Raw genomic sequence first — 19,858 nt, 5'->3', positions numbered from 1 at the left:
ACCAAATATTTCTCAAATTAACATAAAGATCAGTGAAAAAAGAAAAAAAAGGAGAAAGAGAAAGAAAAAAGCCCCCGCCGGCAATATTTTGAAGATAAGTGGCAAAATGGTATTTTCAAATGAAATTCGTAAAACGTCAACAATCTTCATTTAAATACGGTCAGTATCCGGTAATTAAAAAACCTCCAAAATTCAAAATTTTGAGGGAAAATTGAATTAAAAATGGAAATTCCACAATCTTTTTAAACAAATAAAAATAAAATAAGGATTTTCCCATTAAGGTGTGAAGTGTGAACTGTGAAGCAGGGAAAAAAAAAAGCAGAGGCGACTGAAAAAGCTGCATCCTTCTTTGCCTTCCAATTTTATTTGTCTTTTTTATTTTCTCTGCATTTTCTCAGAAACCAAACATACGTCTACACTGTCCTTCGACTCTATTGTAAGAGTATAAACACTGAACTTGTTTTTAAGGCTTTAATTTTTCAAAAAAGATGACGCTTTCTGCTTCTTCTTTAGTGATGTTAATTACTTGGAATGTGGAACGTTTTCTAGGGTTTGAGATCGATTGGTGCTTTGAAGTACTCACTTGGATTTGAAGTAAACATTGTCGTTTCTTTTCAGGTAAGTGAAGAAAACTTTGATATTCCTGCTTTTAATTTTTTTCTGCTGTTTATTTTCTATTTTTTTGCTTGCTTGGATCGCGTTAGATTCGGCATGTCGTTTGGTTTTTTAAGGCTTAATGCTTGTCCGTTTTAATACAAAATAGAGAAATGAAGAAATGTTTCTAATTCTGACAATCATTTAATACGGCTTTGAAATGGTCATTAATTATCTATTTCCTTACAATTTATAGTATTTAAATTATTTTTATATTTTTGTGCAACCAAATGATATGAAAAGGAATGTTGAAATTACATGAAATTTGAAGATTTGGTTTAAGATTGGAAGGAATTTTATTTTGATATTAGATAGGATTTATTTTTGCTTAAGGATTTTATGAAGTTGCGATGTTTCCAACTGTTTAATTATAATACATTCCAGCTGTGATACTTGAAGCTATCACCATCTTATAAGCTTCGAGCTTGTTAACGGTGACTGAGGATTGAAGAGCACTAGGGTCTGTATCTTAAACAATGGTCCCCGCCATTTGCATTGCCTGGATTAGTCTTTAAGTGGGGTCTTGTATTAAAGCTAGATAAAACTTTTTCTGAAAACTGAAAAGAAGTTTACCTTTTTAATCTCAAGCCTTTTTATTCCTCTTAAAGCTCATACCTCAGCGTTGTGAACCACTTAGGAGAAGATGTCTCAGAAAACCGGGGTTCCTCCTTCTCACCGGTTTACTGAATCTTTGCCTGTTGATTTTAGGTTCATGGGTTCTCCGACTTCTGATCGTGTTGGATATGCTGATATAAATTTGGGAATCAATGGTGTAACCAACTTGAGTTCCCCTGAAGAAAATGGTGATTCAGGGGTCAAGGCTGTTGAAAGAGTTGAAAATTTTGTTGCTGATACTGAACAGGGAAATGAAGATTCACCATACAATGGGAATGTTAAGCTTGTTGAAAACAGTCCTTCTGTGGCCGAAGAGGACTTGGACTCCACAATTGCACCATTGCCTTCAGTATCAAAATCTAACAATGGACAGAGGTGCAGTGTCATAACTTCCTATGCTACAAAAAAGGTAACTTATGGCTATTGGTTTTATAATAGGTTAGCCCTTTTGGCTTTGACATGATCTACTCTTTGCTATGTTTATGTTAAATCTCATGCTGAACTGTTGAATTACTTAATCTTGCTGTTTCAGAAGGTTCAGTCTTGGTTTCATCTTCCTAATGGGAATTGGGAGCTGGGGAGAATAATGTCAACTTCAGGAACGGAGTCTGTTATTTCACTTCCTGCTGGGAAAGTAAGCTTATATTAAGAAAGCATGGAGTATGAGTTCCTAAATTAAGTAGATATGCATTTACTTGTATTCCATTTGTAGGTTTTAAAGGTGAACTCTGATAGTTTGATACCTGCAAATCCTGATATCCTTGATGGTGTGGATGACCTCATGCAACTTAGTTACTTAAATGAGCCATCAGTGTTGTTCAATCTCCAATATAGATACAATCAAGATATGATATATGTAAGAGCTCAAACTTTTTTTATATCAATTTTTAACCTGCACCTAAAGGTAATTGTTCCTCTAACACTGTTATAATCTACTCAATCTAGACAAAAGCAGGACCAGTTTTGGTTGCCATAAATCCTTTTAAGAAAGTTCCGTTATATGGCAATGATTACATTGAAGCATACAAGAATAAATCCATTGAGAGTCCGCATGTCTATGCAATTGCAGACACATCCATCGGGGAAATGACACGAGGTACTTTCAGTTTCTTATTGTTGTCATATTTGATTTTTATTTTTATCAACTTTGTTATTATCATGAGCTTATGGTTTTAATATGGTTCTTTGTTTTTTGGCAGATGATGTAAATCAATCTATCATCATAAGGTTGGTATTCTTTCTCCTTTTTCCCCTTCTCTGTTAATATATTTCACGTGAATTCCACTAGTTTTATTTTATGCGCATCCTATACAGATGCCTTATTTGTTATTTTGTTTTTTTTGATAGGAATGAAAGGCCTCGTTAAAAACCCCCTTCTTGATTAAGGAGCTTGATAATAAGCTCCTTAATCAGCGGAAGGAGGAAAAGAGTGCCTTTAATTTTATTACTAATGGAAAAATTACATAAGATACAACCATTACACCAATAACAGTACATAAAACTTAAAAACATCCCCTGGCATAAAAGCCTTTACAGTACATAAAACTTAAAAACACCCCCTGCCATAAAAACCTTCACAGTAGAATAGAAAACCATAGTTGACTCCTAACAATCAACCTATCCCACTCTTAGCTAGATTGTCTGCCTCCCCATTGCACGCTCTTGGAATTCACCTCACTGAATGTACCTTACTAGTGATGAATGTACCTCACGACAGCCATTGAAAGGAGAAGAGTACATTTTTTTGATAGGAATAACAGGCCTCATCACAAACCTCCTCCTTGATAAACGGAGTCTGATAATCAGCTCCTTAATTTAACCACTCAAGTAGAAACCAAAAACCTAAAACTCAAACAATAAAACCCACTGATAATGCCTAACAATCAACCAATTCCCATCTTTGCTAAACTATCAACCTCCCCATTACACGCCCTTGGAATCCATCTAACTGAGTGCACCCTATCCGAGAAGAGTGATGAAATCTCCTTAACTAAAGGTAAGATAAAAACAGGGGCCAAAGTTGGGGTCAATATCCATTCCACAGCCGACTTGCAGTCACTTTCCACAATCAACCTTCCAACAGTAACCCAACAAGAAGACAAATAGATTTCAATTCCTCTCTTAATAGCCTTTAACTCCGCAACCTGGGGGGGACCTTGACCTATATTTTCTGAAAAAGTCAGAAGAAAGTTGCTGTTCCAGTCTCTCAAAATACCTCCTATACCTCCATTTGTGCCATCAAGTCTAACAGCTCCATCAACATTCATCTTCAAAAAATCAACAAGGGGTGGGAACCAGCGAATCACCTGAACATTCTTAGGATTAAGAGCCTTAATACCATCTGCAAGAGATGAATCACCAATCAGCACATCCTCCTGAATAGGAAACTTAGGGTAATTGGCTAGAAACCATTTAGATAACCTGAATCTAGCAATAAAAAACAGAGACATCCTATCAAGGGGAGCACCTTCGAACACCATTGCGTTCCTAGCTTTCCAAATCGACCAAAATACTACTCCCGGAATAAATTTCCAAATCAACGATTTCCCCCTCAGTTCACCCCAAGAGCTGATCAAAGAAGGTGGGTCCTTTGGAAGTACCAAAGCTATATCCCAAAAGCTTACTATCTTATACCATAGTTCCCAAACTACAACACACGAAATAAATAAATGTTGCACTGATTCCACTTGTTCTTTACAAAAAGGACACAAAATTTTATCCCCTAGCTGCATTCCTCTCTTCACCAATTCTTCTCTCACTGCCACTTTCTGATGAGCTAGCTGCCACAGGAAAGCTTCAACACGAGGAGGAGATAATCCATGCCACACCCCTTTAAACCACATATCAGAACCCCCCGACACCTTCCCGAGTACATTTCTACAAGATTTTACTGAAAACATTCCATCCCCACTTGCAGACCAAGAAAGAAAGTCTTCTACTGATTCTGTCAGTTTAAAGTCATTCAGTTTTGTCATCAATTCCAGCCATTGCTCCAATTCCCAGTCACACAAATTCCTTCTGGTTTCGACGTTCCACACCCAACCATTCGAATCAAAACAACCAAACTCAGTAACCTTACCCTATCTGTTTGTAGACAACACATACATTCTAGGGAAAAGATTTTTTAAAGGAAACTCATCAGCCCATGTATCTGTCCAAAATGAAATAGACTTTCCATTCCCCACTTTCAACTTAGAGTGTGATCTGATACATTCACCCTCCGAGTCATTCTTTAAGAAATTGTTAGCAATACCTCTCACAATCCAAGAAGATTTGGACGTAAACACCTTGCTAATAGACATGGAATTACAACTAGCCTTGTGTCTGCAACATAACACACTTTTCCACAAAGTATTCTTTTCATTGGCAAACTTCCACACCCGTTTTCCCAAAAGAGCCCGATTAGAAAGATTCACATCAAAAACACCAAGACCACCAGAATTCAGAGGCTTGCAAACTGATTTCCAATTAACCCAGTGTATCCTCCTTTTTTCCTCATTACCCCCATAGAAATCTGGCCATTAATGAATTGAGCTTCGTAACAATAGTGCAAGGTATTCTAAAAAGTGATAAGAAAAATATTGGTAAGGAAGTAAGCACCGACTTCAATAAAACTGTCCTGCCAGCCAAAGAGAGACAAGAAGCTTTCCAGTCGGCAAGTTTGGAGCTAAAATTCTTGAAAACTGGATCCCATAGAGCTTCTGAGTTTTTCTTAGCACCGAGAGGAAGTCCCAAGTAATCTGTTGGAAAGGAACCCACTGAACAACCCACTGCTAATGCCCACTCTGTTAAAACTTCCTCTTCCACATTAATACCAAACAACTTGCTCTTAGCTAGATTTAGATGCAACCCTGTCATAATACTAAAAATCCTCAACACTCTCTTAACATTTTTAATCTGGGAGAGAGAAGCTTGACAGAAAATGACAAAGTCATCTGCAAATTGGAGATGTGACAACCGAACAGAGTTTTAAGATTTCCTAATAACAAAGCCTTGAAACAGACCCCTGTCTACTGCTTTAGTTATCATCAAATGAAGCAGCTCACCTACAATGTTAAACAGTAACGGAGATAAACTGCACCCTTGCCTAAGTCCTTTGGCCATAGGAAACTCTTCCGAAGGGGACCCATTTACAAGAACCGAGATTGAAGTTGTTGATATACACTGAGATATCCACGACAACCATCTCTTGCCAAAACCCATCTCTGACATTACTCTGATTAAAATTGGCCATTCCACAGAATCATAAGCTCTACGAAAATCTACCTTGAAGACAACCCCTTGTAACCCTTGTTTTCTCCAGTAATCAATCCCTTCATTTGCTATAAAAGCACAATCCAACAGCTGTCTCCCCGGTATAAAAGCAAACTGAGATTGACTAATAATATCACCAACAATACAACTCAGTCTCTTCGATAAACCTTTGGAAATGATTTTGTATAAACTGCCTACGAGGCTGATTGGTCTAAACTCCTCTACACTGTCCGGATTTAGCTTCTTCGTAATAAGTGTGATAAAAGCATGATTAACACCATGCTCCCATTTCCTTCCAAAAAAGAAATCTTCAAAAAATTTCAACACGCGTTCCTTTAAAATTGGCCAGCATTTTTTAAAGAAACCCATTGTGAAACCATCCGGTCCTGGAGCTTTAGAGCTGTCTGATGAAGCTATAGCCTGCCAAATTTCTTGTTCTAATAATTGCTCTTCAAGTTTATTAGACTGTTCCCCTGACAGCTTAGCAAATTCCAGAACTAAGTCCTCCACTTCCATTGTTGAATTGGAGTTGTAGGCTGCCTTAAAAAATTCTGAAATATGTAACTTTAACTGTTGAGGGTCTGAAACCGCATTCCCATTTATCTTCAAGCTTAAAATTTCATTTCTTTTGCTTCTGTTCAGTGCAGACAGATGGAAAAACCTTGTGTTTCTATCCCCGTCTTTAATCCATCTAGTCCTTGACTTCTGAAACCAAATGCTTTCTTCGATTCTATACAGCCTCCAGAGATTAGTTCTACACTGCCTTAACTGATCCCACTCCTGCTTCGAGAGAATTCCACCTTGAGCTTTACAATCCAGTTCATTAATACACCTTTCTAAATCAGAAATCGACTCAGAAATCCCAAAAAATTTACTGCTAGACCATTTTCTGATTGATGTTTTTGTTCCTTGCAAGATGTTGAAGATTCCCCTTCTGTTATTTCTCCCCCTCATAACAACCATGGAAGATTTAACCAATTCCTCAAATCCTTCCTCTAATAGATAATTAAAAAATCTGAATGGTTTAGGACCCCAATTAACGGCTTTATCCTCTAGTGAAACTGGATTATGGTCAGATAAGGATCTAGGCAAAAGTCTTTGCATTACATTCGGAAACGAAGTCAGAAACCTCCCAGAAATTAAGAACCTGTCGAGTCTTTCCCACGTAGAGTATTCTCTATTATTACACCAAGTATACCTTCCTCCCACCATAGGGAGATCAATTAAGTTTGATTGCTGTAAGAAGTTTCTAAATAAATCAATAGAATGCCAGTTCTGGGACTTGCCCAACTTCTCATCCGGATTGAGATACACATTAAAATCTCCCCTATACAAACTAACAAATTTTGAGCAGACACAAACTCCAACAGTTCCCTGAAAAAATCTTCCTTTTCTGCTTCAATTGATGGATCATAAACATTTATAATCACACAATCTTCACTTGAATTTCTGAACTTCTCAAAGACTGCTATGAATCTGCCATTTAAGATGCTGTTCGAGACTACAAAATCATTTTCATTCCACATAATCATTAATCCTCCTGCAGATCCCACTGCTGGAACCACAATACCTCCTTTAAGAAAACTCCCCCCTATCCTTCTTCTTAAAGCCAAAGAAACACTTTCTAGTTTTGTTTCTTGAATTAGAAGAAAGTTCGGCTTATTCCTCTTCACCAAATTAGCTACAACTCTTGATTTTTCTTTTTTTCCAAAACCCCTTACATTCCATGAAATTATGTTGACATTTATCATAACGAAAAATTCAACACCAAAACCTTTAAGCTAGTCAACAGAAGAATGCTAATCTCCTGAATTCCCCCATTCCTTACTCTCGGCCAATCCCTCCTCAAGATTTATAATTTTGTCTAGAAAAGCCTTCTTCCCCTCTTTAAAAGATATCCCCAGTATTTTGTTAACTTCCCATGTAGCCAATGCCTCCTCCAAGAAAACCGAGAATGTTGAAGAATAAACAGTAGGGAAACTTATCACATCCAAAGCTTCTCTGATCAAAGCCTTCTCCTACTTCTACTCGCTCTCCCTGGCATAGAACCAGGTATAACTCCAGTAGAGACCTCTTCTACAGACCCTGAATGTTGAGCAATACCCACTTCTGAAGTCTGAGGAACACCAAATTCCTCATTAGTGGAATTGGCCCCTTCCACTAAAGAATTTAGATATGATTGTATGCTCAAACTAGGGATTAGAATTTTCCTATTTTGAACAACCAACTCCCTTATTTTAAGTCCCTCATCTTTTCTGCTCGGATTATGCCACACCTTTCTTACCCTAGATCTTCTATATACTCTAGATACATATCCTCTTTTCCACCTTCCTACTGGGACGTTCCTACCACATAAACTTCCAGACAAGAGGTTCAGAAGACTCCAACTCCTTAAACCATTTGTGACATACTCCTGATTGGCTCCCAACACCTGAATTCCAACCTTTTGGACTGGTACAAGTTCCCTTTCCACCTCTGTTTCCTCTATACTGCTAACTTCTTTGTCCAGTTCAACATCTTCCTCTAACCCTTCAGAATTATTATTTATAGAAAGCCCTCTACAATGTGACTGAATTTTGACATTTGACTCTCCAGAATTCCTTTTTAAAATGGAGTCAAGCTTGGAAGGAACCAAAATCTGCAAGTTTGATTTCTCCACATCAGTCTGCTGAAGATCACTTGGAATGTCCACCCGATGGTCTATCTGATTACCATAGCCCAATTCTATTAAGTTCACAGCTGGCCCAGTTGGAGAGAGTCTTGTATAAATTGGGGTGGGCTCACTACAGTCTTCTGATTGTGCTTTTTCACTACTATAACAAATATTATTTCTCAACCCGAGGCCCATATATTCCCCTCTTAAATTCAAATTTTCCTCTTGTAGTTCTGACACCCTTTTTCCACTGGGTTGACCTTCATCTACCTGCCCCATTAAATGCTGATCCTCACAACCACCAGTCGCAACCTTACATACATCCCCTTCCAACCACGTGTCGACTCTACCTCTAGTATCCTCAGCTAATAAGTCTGGCCTACCAACCCCTCCTGAGTACCGATCATCTTCCTCCTCTGATGCTGCAACTTCCCTGTACGCTCCACCGCCGTCCACCGCTGAATTCACTGCTGAAAAACCATTCTGCTTCTCAAAAACTGAGCCCACATTAATTTTAACCAAATAAGATCTCCCATACAATCCAAGTGTAACTGTTTCCGGTATATCAAAAGGACTGGCCACCCTCAACAATGCTCTTGCAACCGCCATATCCTCTCTTCTAGCCGTTGAATCTTGAATACAAATCAGCTTCCCCCACCTTGAAACAAGTTTTTCCAGAAACAAGACATTCCAACATAATAACGGAACTCCAACTAATTCAACCAAGCAAAATGACATCGGTAAGCCTTCCTCATTCAGAAGCATATCAAGCCATTCAAACCAAAATGATAATATCTCCAATCTACTCGACCACGCCTCCTTTAATTCCTCCACTGAAGCAAAAGTTAAAATGCAAGAGTTTCTTGCGTAACCCCATTTGACTAACTTGACTTTGATCCCATCACTCGCCAGACCCTTCATCACTAGCTCCAAATCAAAGTGTGTTTTAATGATCCCTGTCAATGATCTTTTCACCCAATCCGATTCATCCGAGGGAATGTGCATCTCCCACAAGTTCCTCAGCCCCGATTTCTTCCTAGGAATCCCCATCCTATTTTCTTTGCTCACCTGATCTTCCCTCAGCCCAACATTTGAGACTAACGCATCCTTATATGATCTATCATCTCTCAATCGATTAAAGGACTCATTATCAACTTTTCTTCTCCAATATCCTCCCTTATACACCGTACCTTCTTCCCGTATGAAATTTCTGTTATCCACTTGGTGAGGTCTCTGCTTCTTATACTTTGCTACCCCAACATATATTTTCTTTCCATCAATCCAAATACCATTGACATTTTCCACCGCCTTCTTCAATCCTTCCTCCTTTGCAAACTGAACGAAAGCAAACGTATGATTACTATAGTTTGGTTTGCTAGAACTACTCGGGATGAAAACTCTCAGTACACGACCCTGTTGTTGAAAAATTTCCTTCACTGTTTTCCAAGAGACTCTTTTGCTCAGATTATCCACAAACACCGTCCAATCCTCGCCGGAGGACTGAAAACCTAAGGAACTCTCTCTCTCTCCAGTTTTCTCTCTGACACTCTCTCTCATGGTCCGGTCCCTTATTTGTTATTTTTGATAATGGAAAACTTGTAACACATTCTGTAGACAATTGTTGAATTAAAAATACAATAGTGACCTATAGAAGTAATCAGTTTCTCCTTTGGCTATAAATATACTTTGTCATTTATCTCTGCTTTCTTTGGTTACAAGGATCAAATACTTTAAAAGTTCCTTGCTTCTCAGATGCTGGGACTTCAGGACCTGTTGAAACATGCATGCAACTCTTTCTGTAACAAATACTTCTATTGAGTTGGGATACAATTAAGATGAAAAATGGAGCAGTTATTGAAGAATTATCTCTATCTTTGTCTCCTATTAAAGTTTGCTTTCTTAGTTTTGACCCTTTCTATGTTTAGCATATCTAAGTTTGTGCGTGAATTTGTAGAGTATCTTCTGTACAGTTGCATTTAACCATGCTAGGTAAATTTTGGATCTTTCCTCTTTCTCCCTTTTGCATGTTTCAAGGAGATTCTCTTTATTTTCCTACTTTAGATTATTTCAACTTATTTTCCTCTTCTATGTTTAGCATATCTAAGTTTGTGCGTGAATTTGTAGAGTATCTTCTGTACAGTTGCATTTAACCATGCTAGGTAAATTTTGGATCTTTCCTCTTTCTCCCTTTTGCATGTTTCAAGGAGATTCTCTTTATTTTCCTACTTTAGATTATTTCAACTTATCTCTGTATACAGTTTTTTTTGTCTGTGCATGTGAAATATTTTGGTCTTTGATTCGGATCCCTTTTTGGCAAATATGTTGCGTGGACTGTAAATTATAAAGCCTTAAATTTCATAAGAGTAAATTCCATTTTTAATAATTTGTATTAAGAAATATCTTATATCACAGAGCACATTTTAGGGATTTATTATATCTTTTGTTTGTTTTTTTAGCACATGTGTACATGCATGTAATGGTTGTGTTGCTATTTACTTGTAGTGGTGAGAGTGGAGCAGGTAAAACTGAGACAGCAAAGATAGCAATGCAATATTTGGCAGTCCTTGGCGGTGGAAATGGAATAGAGTACGAAATATTGAAGACCAATCCTATACTAGAAGCATTTGGGAATGCAAAAACATTAAGAAATGACAACTCAAGCCGCTTTGTAAGTTCCATTTTCTTTCATGGCTATCGAAGTTTAACTTGGTTTACCAATTTGCATAGTATTCGAATTTACTGAAATTTGATTAGATTTCAGATACTAATAATTTTGGTTAATATTTGTCAGGGAAAGTTGATTGAAATCCATTTTAGTGAAACTGGAAAAATATCTGGAGCCAAGATTCAAACCTGTAAGTGCACTACTATATCCTGAAATGATATTCATTTGATTAAGCATATTTATTTTTCCTTCCTGAAATGAGGGGCTAACATCAAGTTTGAATTTGTTTTTCACATGGCAGTTCTACTAGAGAAGGTAATTTTACAACACCTTGTTCCTATGTGCCATTGGATCTATTATTTTTCTGAAGTATGTGTTGCTGATTCGGTCTATTATATGAACAGTCTAGAGTGGTCCAATGTGCAGAGGGAGAAAGGTCTTACCATATATTTTATCAGCTTTGTGCTGGTGCTCCTCGTGCTCTTCGAGGCAAGTTTGTTGCTATCTTTATCTTTCTTTAGTCTAATATGCTTCCTCCTGGAAACAACTAGAGACTCAAGTTTATAGCTCGGTTGCTTATGGTTATATTCATTTTTGAGCTTGTCTTAGGGTGTGCCGTTTTATTCAGTAGCAAATTAGAGGTTACCACTATGAAAGCCTGAAAATGTATATGTTAACTCTCCTAAATGTGGTATTTGAAAAGTATCCATGAGATAAAATAGTTTAATTGTTGCATCCCTTTTTATGCCGTTAGTTTTTTGGAATAATTTTATATTTGAAGAATCATGTTCCATCTTCTTGTTAAGTTATGTTCTTTGCCTCTGTTCGTTCAATTTTGGTCTACAGAGAAACTAAATTTAAAGGATGTGGATGAATATAAATATTTGAAGCAGAGTAATTGCTATTCTATTACCGGGGTTGATGATGCTGAACAATTTCGCATAGTTAAGGTACTTGCTTATTTACCATGAATATTATATCTTTGATCCATTTATGTTTGTCATGATTAATGCTTTAAAATTGAGAAAGTAATTGGCATTTTCGGTTTTGTGTATTATTCTAGGAAGCTTTGGATGTTGTCCATGTTAGCAAAGAAGACCAAGAGAGTGTATTCTCAATGCTTGCTGCAGTACTGTGGCTGGGAAATGTGTCTTTCACAATGATTGATAATGAAAACCATGTTGAAGCAGTGGAAGATGAAAGTAAGAAATTTCTGTAGACCACTGTGAAACGACTCTTACTGCCCTAATTGGTTTCATGTTTTTAAATACTATTTTTTATTATACCTCACGACCCTTCATAGATTTTTGAAAATTCAACCATATAGCCTTTACCTTAACCACCTCCCTCAATCTCCTCTTCTTTCTGAAAATTGACTTGGAGAGGGAAAAATGAATAGAGGCACAGGAGAAATCCAAACTAAAGTTTAGCCTTTGCTTTGGCCTTATTTTTAAGTTTTTATTGCTAATTAGTTTTTGGTTGGATGCTTGAACAATAGTTTGAGTCCAATTTGTTTATTAAACCTACGGGTGTAATTGAGCAAAGCCAAGCTCAATCTATAAGATGCTTGAGCTTGAGTGTCTCAAAGAAATTTGAGACTCAACTTGAGTGCAATCATGTTTAATTCAGTGTAATATTGAAAGCCTGATACATCCCTGACTTCAATCTTGATTATTTATGTTTGACCTCAAGTTCGAGTTTGAATTTAGATTTCTCAATACTAATAAATATGAGAAAGCACAGTTAGGCTCGTCTGCTACTCAAGTCAAGCATTAAGATATTCCAATTTGGTTTGTTTAATATTTCTAGCCGCTTGACCTCAAGCTTGACTCTTCAATGACGGAGTCGATTTTAATTTTTTTTTTCCGAGCTGAACCAAGTACCTTGCAAAGATAGATGGCTTGTTTACACCCAAGTTGCATTTTTTGTTGTTGTTGTTTTAGTGGTTTTAGATCTTTCATTTTTATGGCAGTAATTTGTGCCAGGGTCAAGGTGTAATGTCCTGTATACTAGATTTTCTCTTTTTTATTTGTTTCTATTTGTATTAGGCAGTTGTGTTTGCCCTCATCTCTTTCCATTTTAATGCTGCTGACAGACCTTCTTTCATTTCCTATGTATTTTATCACTTGTTTTTGCTTATAAATCTTAATTATTTTATTCATATTGCTTTTGATTGGACTTCATCTAATATCTGAATATACGATTGCTTTTCAGGTTTAATCAATGTTGCCAAGTTGATTGGATGTGACATTGCAGATCTTAGTCTGGCTTTATCAACTCGGAAAATGCGAGTTGGTAATGATAATATCGTCCAAAAGCTAACACTATCACAGGTAATAAACTGAGATTCCTTTTCTATACAAATACTATGCTATAATTTGTCTAATAGGTCATAAAAAGTGTAAGCATTCTGTTTCAGTTTGCTTAGAGCGTGTGAGAGACAATTTCTTCAGATCTAGAATTTCTCCATGTTTAAATTTCCAGTAACATTTCTGTGACATCCTTTTCTCTCCATCATGGCTGGAAGAAGGTTTGAATTGCTTTGGTCTCAAGTATTGGCTTCATTCTATTCTACCTTATATCCACATCTCTCTTCATTTGGAAATCAATATGGATATGACTTCTCTGCCATGCTTTGAAGAATCAAAATAGAGAACGAAATATGGCTGAACTTGAATGTATGACATCTTTGGGTTTGCTGCAGTACTCTATACATTTTACCTAAATTAGCATGACATCAATAATTTCAGGATTTTACTCTTTAATTCTCTTGTTATTTTGTTTAGCTTTGTGCTTCATGCATGACACTGTAGCTTCACAAAGTTTCTAAACTGCTTGCTTCTATTTCTTAATTAGGTATCAAAAGTTATTATGTCTACCATTGTTAATGGACCTCTCTGACTGATGATTGTCCTAGAATCTAACCTTTTACAGTTGAAGTGATTTAATTTATATTCTCATATTAACATGTTGAGATTCATAATAAAATTATTCTTTCATTTTCAGGCGATTGAGACAAGAGATGCCTTGGCTAAATCAATTTATGCTTGTTTGTTTGAGTGGCTGGTAGATCAAATTAACAAATCACTTGCTGTTGGCAAGAGGCTAACAGGCAGATCTATCAGCATTCTTGATATTTATGGCTTTGAATCATTTGATGTATGTTTTAATAATGCTTTTATTCACTATCTGTGTCTATATGGCTCCTTGTACATCCAAATTGAGAATTTCTTTTGTTATCCAATCAATATTTTTTTTCTTCTCTACAGAGGAATAGTTTTGAGCAGTTCTGCATCAATTATGCAAATGAGAGATTGCAGCAGCATTTTAATCGCCATTTATTCAAGTTGGAGCAGGAGGTAGCTTCTGATTTATGTTTCATATGACTAGATTATGATTTTAGTTGATTGATCTGAGTTGTTATGGCATTTAGAACCTGACTGAATCTTAATAGATTTCTTCAACTTTTTCAGTTCAGTATGTTTTGTACTGGCTAATAATGTGGAACAGCGGCTAGAAAGGATAATGAATTAGTACGAAGTAATATTAAATATTATAGTTTTCTTTTGCACATTCATTGGCACGGTTGAAACTACTTTTTTGCATAATTAATGACAGTATGCAGTCAATGTGAGGGCATGCATAAACTTACTCCACCATGAACAAATGTAGAGAAGAATGCTTAAAGATCTTCTTGCTGTAGAAACACTCTTGAATTAAATCTTTTTACAAAAGATGATAACACATTGCTTTGCTTTTGCACTGGTTAGTTAGTTTTATTAGGGTATTAATGTGATTTAATCCATACTGGACCTGTTAATTTCACAATTACTGTTCCCTTTTCCCTTTCAGGAGTATATTCAAGATGGAATTGATTGGACAAAAGTTGATTTTGATGATAACCAAGATTGTCTTCATCTTTTTGAAAAGGCAAGGGGTTCATTTTAGTGCTTCAACTTCATGATATGCTTTTCTTGTATGGGTATGGCTTAGAAAATAATGAAGTACTTTTGTACAAATGTCTAACCTTAAGGTCTTATGGAGGTTGTTCTGCTTTAGTGCTAGTCTGATCTTGTTGTTCATCATCATGTCTGAAATATTGACGCTTGCTTCTAGTACTGATATCATTTATTCTTTGCAGCATCAATTTATAAAACGCGTTTCTTCCAATCTTATGTTTTAAATTTGATGCAGAAACCTTTGGGATTATTGTCTTTGTTAAATGAGGAGTCCACTTTTCCTAATGGCACAGACTATACCTTTGCCAACAAGCTCAAGCAGCATCTGAATTCGAATCCTTGTTTTAGGGGAGAGCGAGAAAAAGCTTTCACAGTCTCTCATTTTGCCGGAGAGGTATTATTTTTGCTGGTTGTCAATTTCATCATTCCTCTTTTGTGTTTCGAAGGTACTTGCCTATGTCTCCTACTAGTTATTCATTGTTCAACATATTGGTGGTGGAAGAAAGACATGCACTTTTAGTTTTTACTAGATTTTCCTCCACGTGAGTGATTATCATAATTATGATAACTAATATGATAAAGTTGGCCTAATTTGTCAATTCATCTTGGTCCCAATGCAGGTTACATATGACACAACTGGATTTTTAGAGAAGAACAGAGACTTACTGCACCTGGATTCAATTCAACTACTGGCTTCAAGTTCATGCCAGCTTCCTCAAGCATTTGCATCAAATATGCTTAACCAATCTGAAAAGCCTGTAGTTGGTCCTTTACATAAAGCTGGAGGTGCAGATTCTCAAAAGTTGAGTGTTGCAACTAAATTTAAGGTGAAGTTCTTTCCAAATTTCAAGTGTTCACTTCTTTCAGTATGATCAATCTTCATGATGTAATAAGCATGAATATGTGAAAGAAGCATCTATTGAATTAGACGCACAAGTATATATGTGCCAATGATTTGTATTTTTTGTTTTTCATTTTTTCTATGTAATGCACGGAAGATAGTTTTGATCTCCTTATCCTTGTGTATACCAATCCAATACACATTTTATGACAGTTCGTTGCTTTTGCGAAAGTTGTTGCTTCTTGCTATAGGGTTCATGCACATCTTAAGTCAAAATTGGCAGTTGTTTATCTTATCTTGAGTTTCTTTTGTCCTCTTTTTTTTCTTGTCTGAACTTTCTAGGCTGCATGAAATGAAATCTTGATCAATTTGGGATGGGCTGTCCATTGTCTCAAATGTGATTCTTGCATCTGTTTTGTTGGTCTATATTTAAATCTCAAGATCCACCTTTTATTGTGTTTCAACTAAAACCTTTTTCAATTAACACATGAATCTCTTAAATCTCATTTTTCTCAGTCATAGAAAGACTAATTTCATTGCTTATTGGCACATGCACTTTTCTTTTGCCTATGTCTTGCATCCATGGACATGAGGCATGAATCCTAGTGATTAGGGAGGTTTTAAGATTAATGATTGTGTAGGTTGCCATCCTTTCTCATATTACCGTTTCTGTATTATTTTATGGTGAACTTACTATATTGCCAGATGAAATATTGATTTAGAATTCTTACATGTTTGGCATATAAAAGAATTCCATCCCTTTGTGAATGTAAAATGTTGTTCTGTGTGAAAGAAGCTAGATATCCATCCTTAAAAGAATTTCGTAGTGTATATGGTATGTAAAGTATTGCTGTTTGAATATTGCAGTTAATGGTTAATTTATCCTCTATTCCTCTCCTTATGTTACTTTCCACAATACAGGGTCAACTCTTCCAACTAATGCAACGTCTAGAGAGCACCACTCCACACTTCATACGTTGTATAAAGCCCAACAACTTTCAGTCTCCTGGATCATATGAACAAGGACTTGTTTTGCAGCAATTGAGATGTTGTGGAGTCCTAGAGGTTGTTCGTATATCACGGTCTGGCTTTCCTACCAGAATGTCCCACCAGAAGTTTGCCAGAAGGTGTAGAAGAGGAAATCATTTTCTTTTTGTCGAAGGCAGAACCATTTACATTTTTTTTTGTTTCAGTATTTTAGTCAGGTTTGAGAGTTTATACATGATTGTTAAGCATCTGATTCTTTTCCATATTTTTCTTTTGGATTTCGGCTGTTTTTGATTGGTGGTGCTGGTTTGTTTTGCACCTTTCCTCAGGTATGATTTTCTACTAGTGGAAAATGCTTCCGCGCAAGATCCACTTAGTGTTTCAGTCGCAATTCTTCATCAATTTAAAATTTTGCCTGAGATGTATCAAGTTGGCTACACAAAATTGTTTTTCCGTACTGGGCAGGTACAATAAATTTTTTTTGCCTGGAAACATTGCCATCAATGCTTGTTGGTGTATCTCTTTGATAGTAAAGCATTAAAAAAATTGTAAAATTTATCTTCTTATCTTGATGAATTGAAATAAGATTATTTATGCAGATTGGGGTTCTTGAGGATACAAGAAATAATACTCTTCATGGCATTTTACGCGTTCAAAGCTGCTTTAGAGGGTACCGAGCTCGCTGCCACTTTAAGGAGCTTCGAAGAGGAATTACCACCCTACAGTCATGTATTCCCATTTTCTGTTTTTGTTGGTATAAATTCTATTTATGCAAAATAAGAAATTGCCAAACTTGATGTTCTTATATCTCTTATTACAGTTGTCAGAGGAGAGAAAACCAGGAAAGAATATGATGTTTTACTGCAGAGACATAAAGCTGCTGTTATTATACAAAAGCAGATAAAAGGCAGAAATGCTAAAAGAACATTCAATAACATTCGTGGTGCATCGATTGTGATACAATCAGGTATGGATTTGGGTTTTGTTCATTGTTCATGTTAAGTAAATCCTTATACATCAAAGTGCCTTTCTCTAATTCAAGAGAAGGTTAAAAAGGGATTGACGGAAAACGTTTAACATTGTATGAAATCGAATGCAGACCATAAGTGAATTTGATAAATTTGGTTTTGGCTGTGAAAACTAGAAAGATATTGGAGTAATATACAAAGTAGGTTTAGGTTATGCATTTTCTTCTGTACAGTCGGTGTTTAATAATCATGCCACCGAAATTGCATGTATAATTTAACAATTATACGTGCCCTATGCTGCAGCTATTCGTGGCTGCTTGGTCAGAAGATGCTCTGGAGATATTGGATTCAAGTCTGGGGACTCTAAGGTACAATGACCATCTTATTGTGCTTAACTCATAAATTTTCCCATTTATCAAATAGCATTCTCAGGGGAGTGAATGTGATGTTAAATAGTGTTTCCCCCCCCCCCCCCTTTTGACATGCATCTTAGATCGTAGTCAGTAGTTTATCACTGATGCTTGGGAATATTAAATGACAACACTTCCTGAAATTGGCATTGAATCTCAGACCCATCCCATCTTCTTTTGTCCCCTTCCATTTTTTCCCGGATTTTTTCTTAGTTCATTATGCAGTTCAGTCGCACTTCTCAGAAAATATTGGCAAACATTATAATAGAAATTCTTCCAAACAGTTTGCAGAGCAATCTGTCAATAAGTTCTCTGATACTTTTTTTTCTTTGATTCCTTTCTTTTAACTGTTATGCTGACTAAATTTTCAGTCGCAGACCCTACAAGTTAGGATTGATTGTTTTTAGTTAATTTCAACTTTTTCTTAGAAGATATGTGCATTCATCCTCATATTGTTTGCATTTGAGAGTTGAGACACTTGCTATAAATTCTGATGCAGGCGAATGAATCAGATGAAGTGCTGGTGAAGTCATCATTTCTTGCTGAACTACAGCGCCGCGTTCTTAAAGCTGAGGCTGCTCTGAGGGAGAAAGAAGAGGAAAATGACATCCTCCACCAGAGGCTCCTACAATATGAAAGCCGTTGGTCCGAATATGAGCTAAAAATGAAGTCCATGGAAGAAGTGTGGCAGAAACAAATGAGGTCGTTACAATCCAGTCTCTCCATTGCAAAGAAGAGCCTAGCAGTCGACGAGTCGGAGAGAAGTTCAGATGCATCTGTCAACACAAGTGACGACAGAGAGTACTGCTGGGCTGCAGGAAGTAACCTAAAGGTCCCCGAGAGCAACGGGTTGAGACCAATGAGTGCAGGTTTGAGCGTTATAAGTCGGTTGGCAGAGGAATTCGAGCAGAGGAGTCAAGTTTTTGGCGACGATGCAAAGTTCTTGGTGGAGGTAAAATCAGGGCAGGTAGATGCAAGCTTGAACCCAGATCGCGAACTTCGAAGGTTGAAGCAGATGTTCGAAACATGGAAGAAGGATTACGCGGGGAGGTTACGAGAAACGAAAGTGGTATTGAATAAACTTGGAAGTGAAGAAGGTGCACTTGACAAGGTGAAAAAGTTCTGGGGCAGGAGGAACAGCACCAAGTATAATTAATCAAACTTATTTGCTGTGATGCTGTCAGCTGCAAATATCTATCGGTAAACAGAAACTATTGCATAGAGAAATTGTGAGAGTTTTGTTTGCTATAAAATTGATTTCAAAAGTGAAGTGAATTCAGGTGCATAGTGCATACCCAAAATTACATTTGTTTTAGGATATTTGATAGTATTTGTTTATAATTTTTCTTAATTTATTGATATTGCACACACATTCTATAAACACAACTATTTAAACCCTGATCTTCAAAGAAGAATAATATTTTCTTTTATCATTGAAATCACTCAATAGATTCTTATATATATCAATAATTAAACAAATTGATTAACCCCCAAAATTAAATAACTAAGTCGATTTTATAACCAAATTAAATTGTCTTAACTATACCAAAAACAAAAATAATTGAATTGATATATTTTTAGTACTTTTTATAATTTATTTATAAAATAAAAAAATTTCATTGCTGAATTAAATGTTTATATGCAATTAATTTAATATTTGGATTCATTTTTTCCATATATATATATATATATATATATTTAAATTAAATTAATTGAATATATACATATAATTTATTGTTTAAAAAGTTTAATTGGTTTTTCGGTTTGAGTTTCTAAAATTGATAACCCAAACTAATTACCGAAATTGAATAAGCAAATCAAATAGTTTTAAAAAATTAGATTAAATCGATTT

General features: G+C 36.2%; 1 protein-coding gene across 3 annotated transcripts; it reads left to right on the top strand.

Annotated features, from left to right (window-relative positions):
* Window positions 1-285: 285 nt before the first annotated feature.
* LOC120149846 (myosin-1-like) lies at window positions 286-19,190 on the top strand. Of its 3 annotated transcripts, XM_039162552.1 has the most exons (25): window positions 286-442; window positions 550-618; window positions 1,363-1,678; window positions 1,802-1,903; window positions 1,982-2,125; window positions 2,215-2,365; window positions 2,469-2,496; window positions 10,679-10,844; window positions 10,968-11,031; window positions 11,143-11,156; window positions 11,246-11,330; window positions 11,688-11,791; window positions 11,905-12,043; window positions 13,056-13,174; window positions 13,848-14,000; window positions 14,111-14,200; window positions 14,694-14,771; window positions 15,036-15,194; window positions 15,421-15,627; window positions 16,563-16,768; window positions 16,958-17,093; window positions 17,228-17,357; window positions 17,449-17,595; window positions 17,900-17,964; window positions 18,506-19,190. In XM_039162552.1, the coding sequence occupies exons 3-25, from the start codon at window positions 1,367-1,369 to the stop codon at window positions 19,160-19,162; spliced, it is 3,456 nt and encodes a 1,151-aa protein (XP_039018483.1). In that variant the 5' UTR covers window positions 286-442; window positions 550-618; window positions 1,363-1,366; the 3' UTR covers window positions 19,163-19,190. The 3 variants fall into 3 exon arrangements, with proteins under 3 accessions (XP_039018483.1, XP_039018484.1, XP_039018482.1); XM_039162553.1 differs by lacking the exon at window positions 286-442 and having other exon boundaries at window positions 498-618; XM_039162551.1 differs by lacking the exons at window positions 286-442; window positions 550-618 and having other exon boundaries at window positions 905-1,678.
* The last annotated feature ends 668 nt before the right edge of the window (window positions 19,191-19,858 follow it).

Source organism: Hibiscus syriacus, unplaced genomic scaffold (genome assembly GCF_006381635.1).
Source record: "Hibiscus syriacus cultivar Baekdansim isolate YM2019G1 unplaced genomic scaffold, ASM638163v2 tig00111008_pilon, whole genome shotgun sequence".
Classification (NCBI taxonomy): domain Eukaryota; kingdom Viridiplantae; phylum Streptophyta; class Magnoliopsida; order Malvales; family Malvaceae; genus Hibiscus; species Hibiscus syriacus.
The sequence above is the reverse complement of the archived record's forward strand: the minus strand, read 5'-3'. Positions and strand labels throughout refer to the sequence as shown.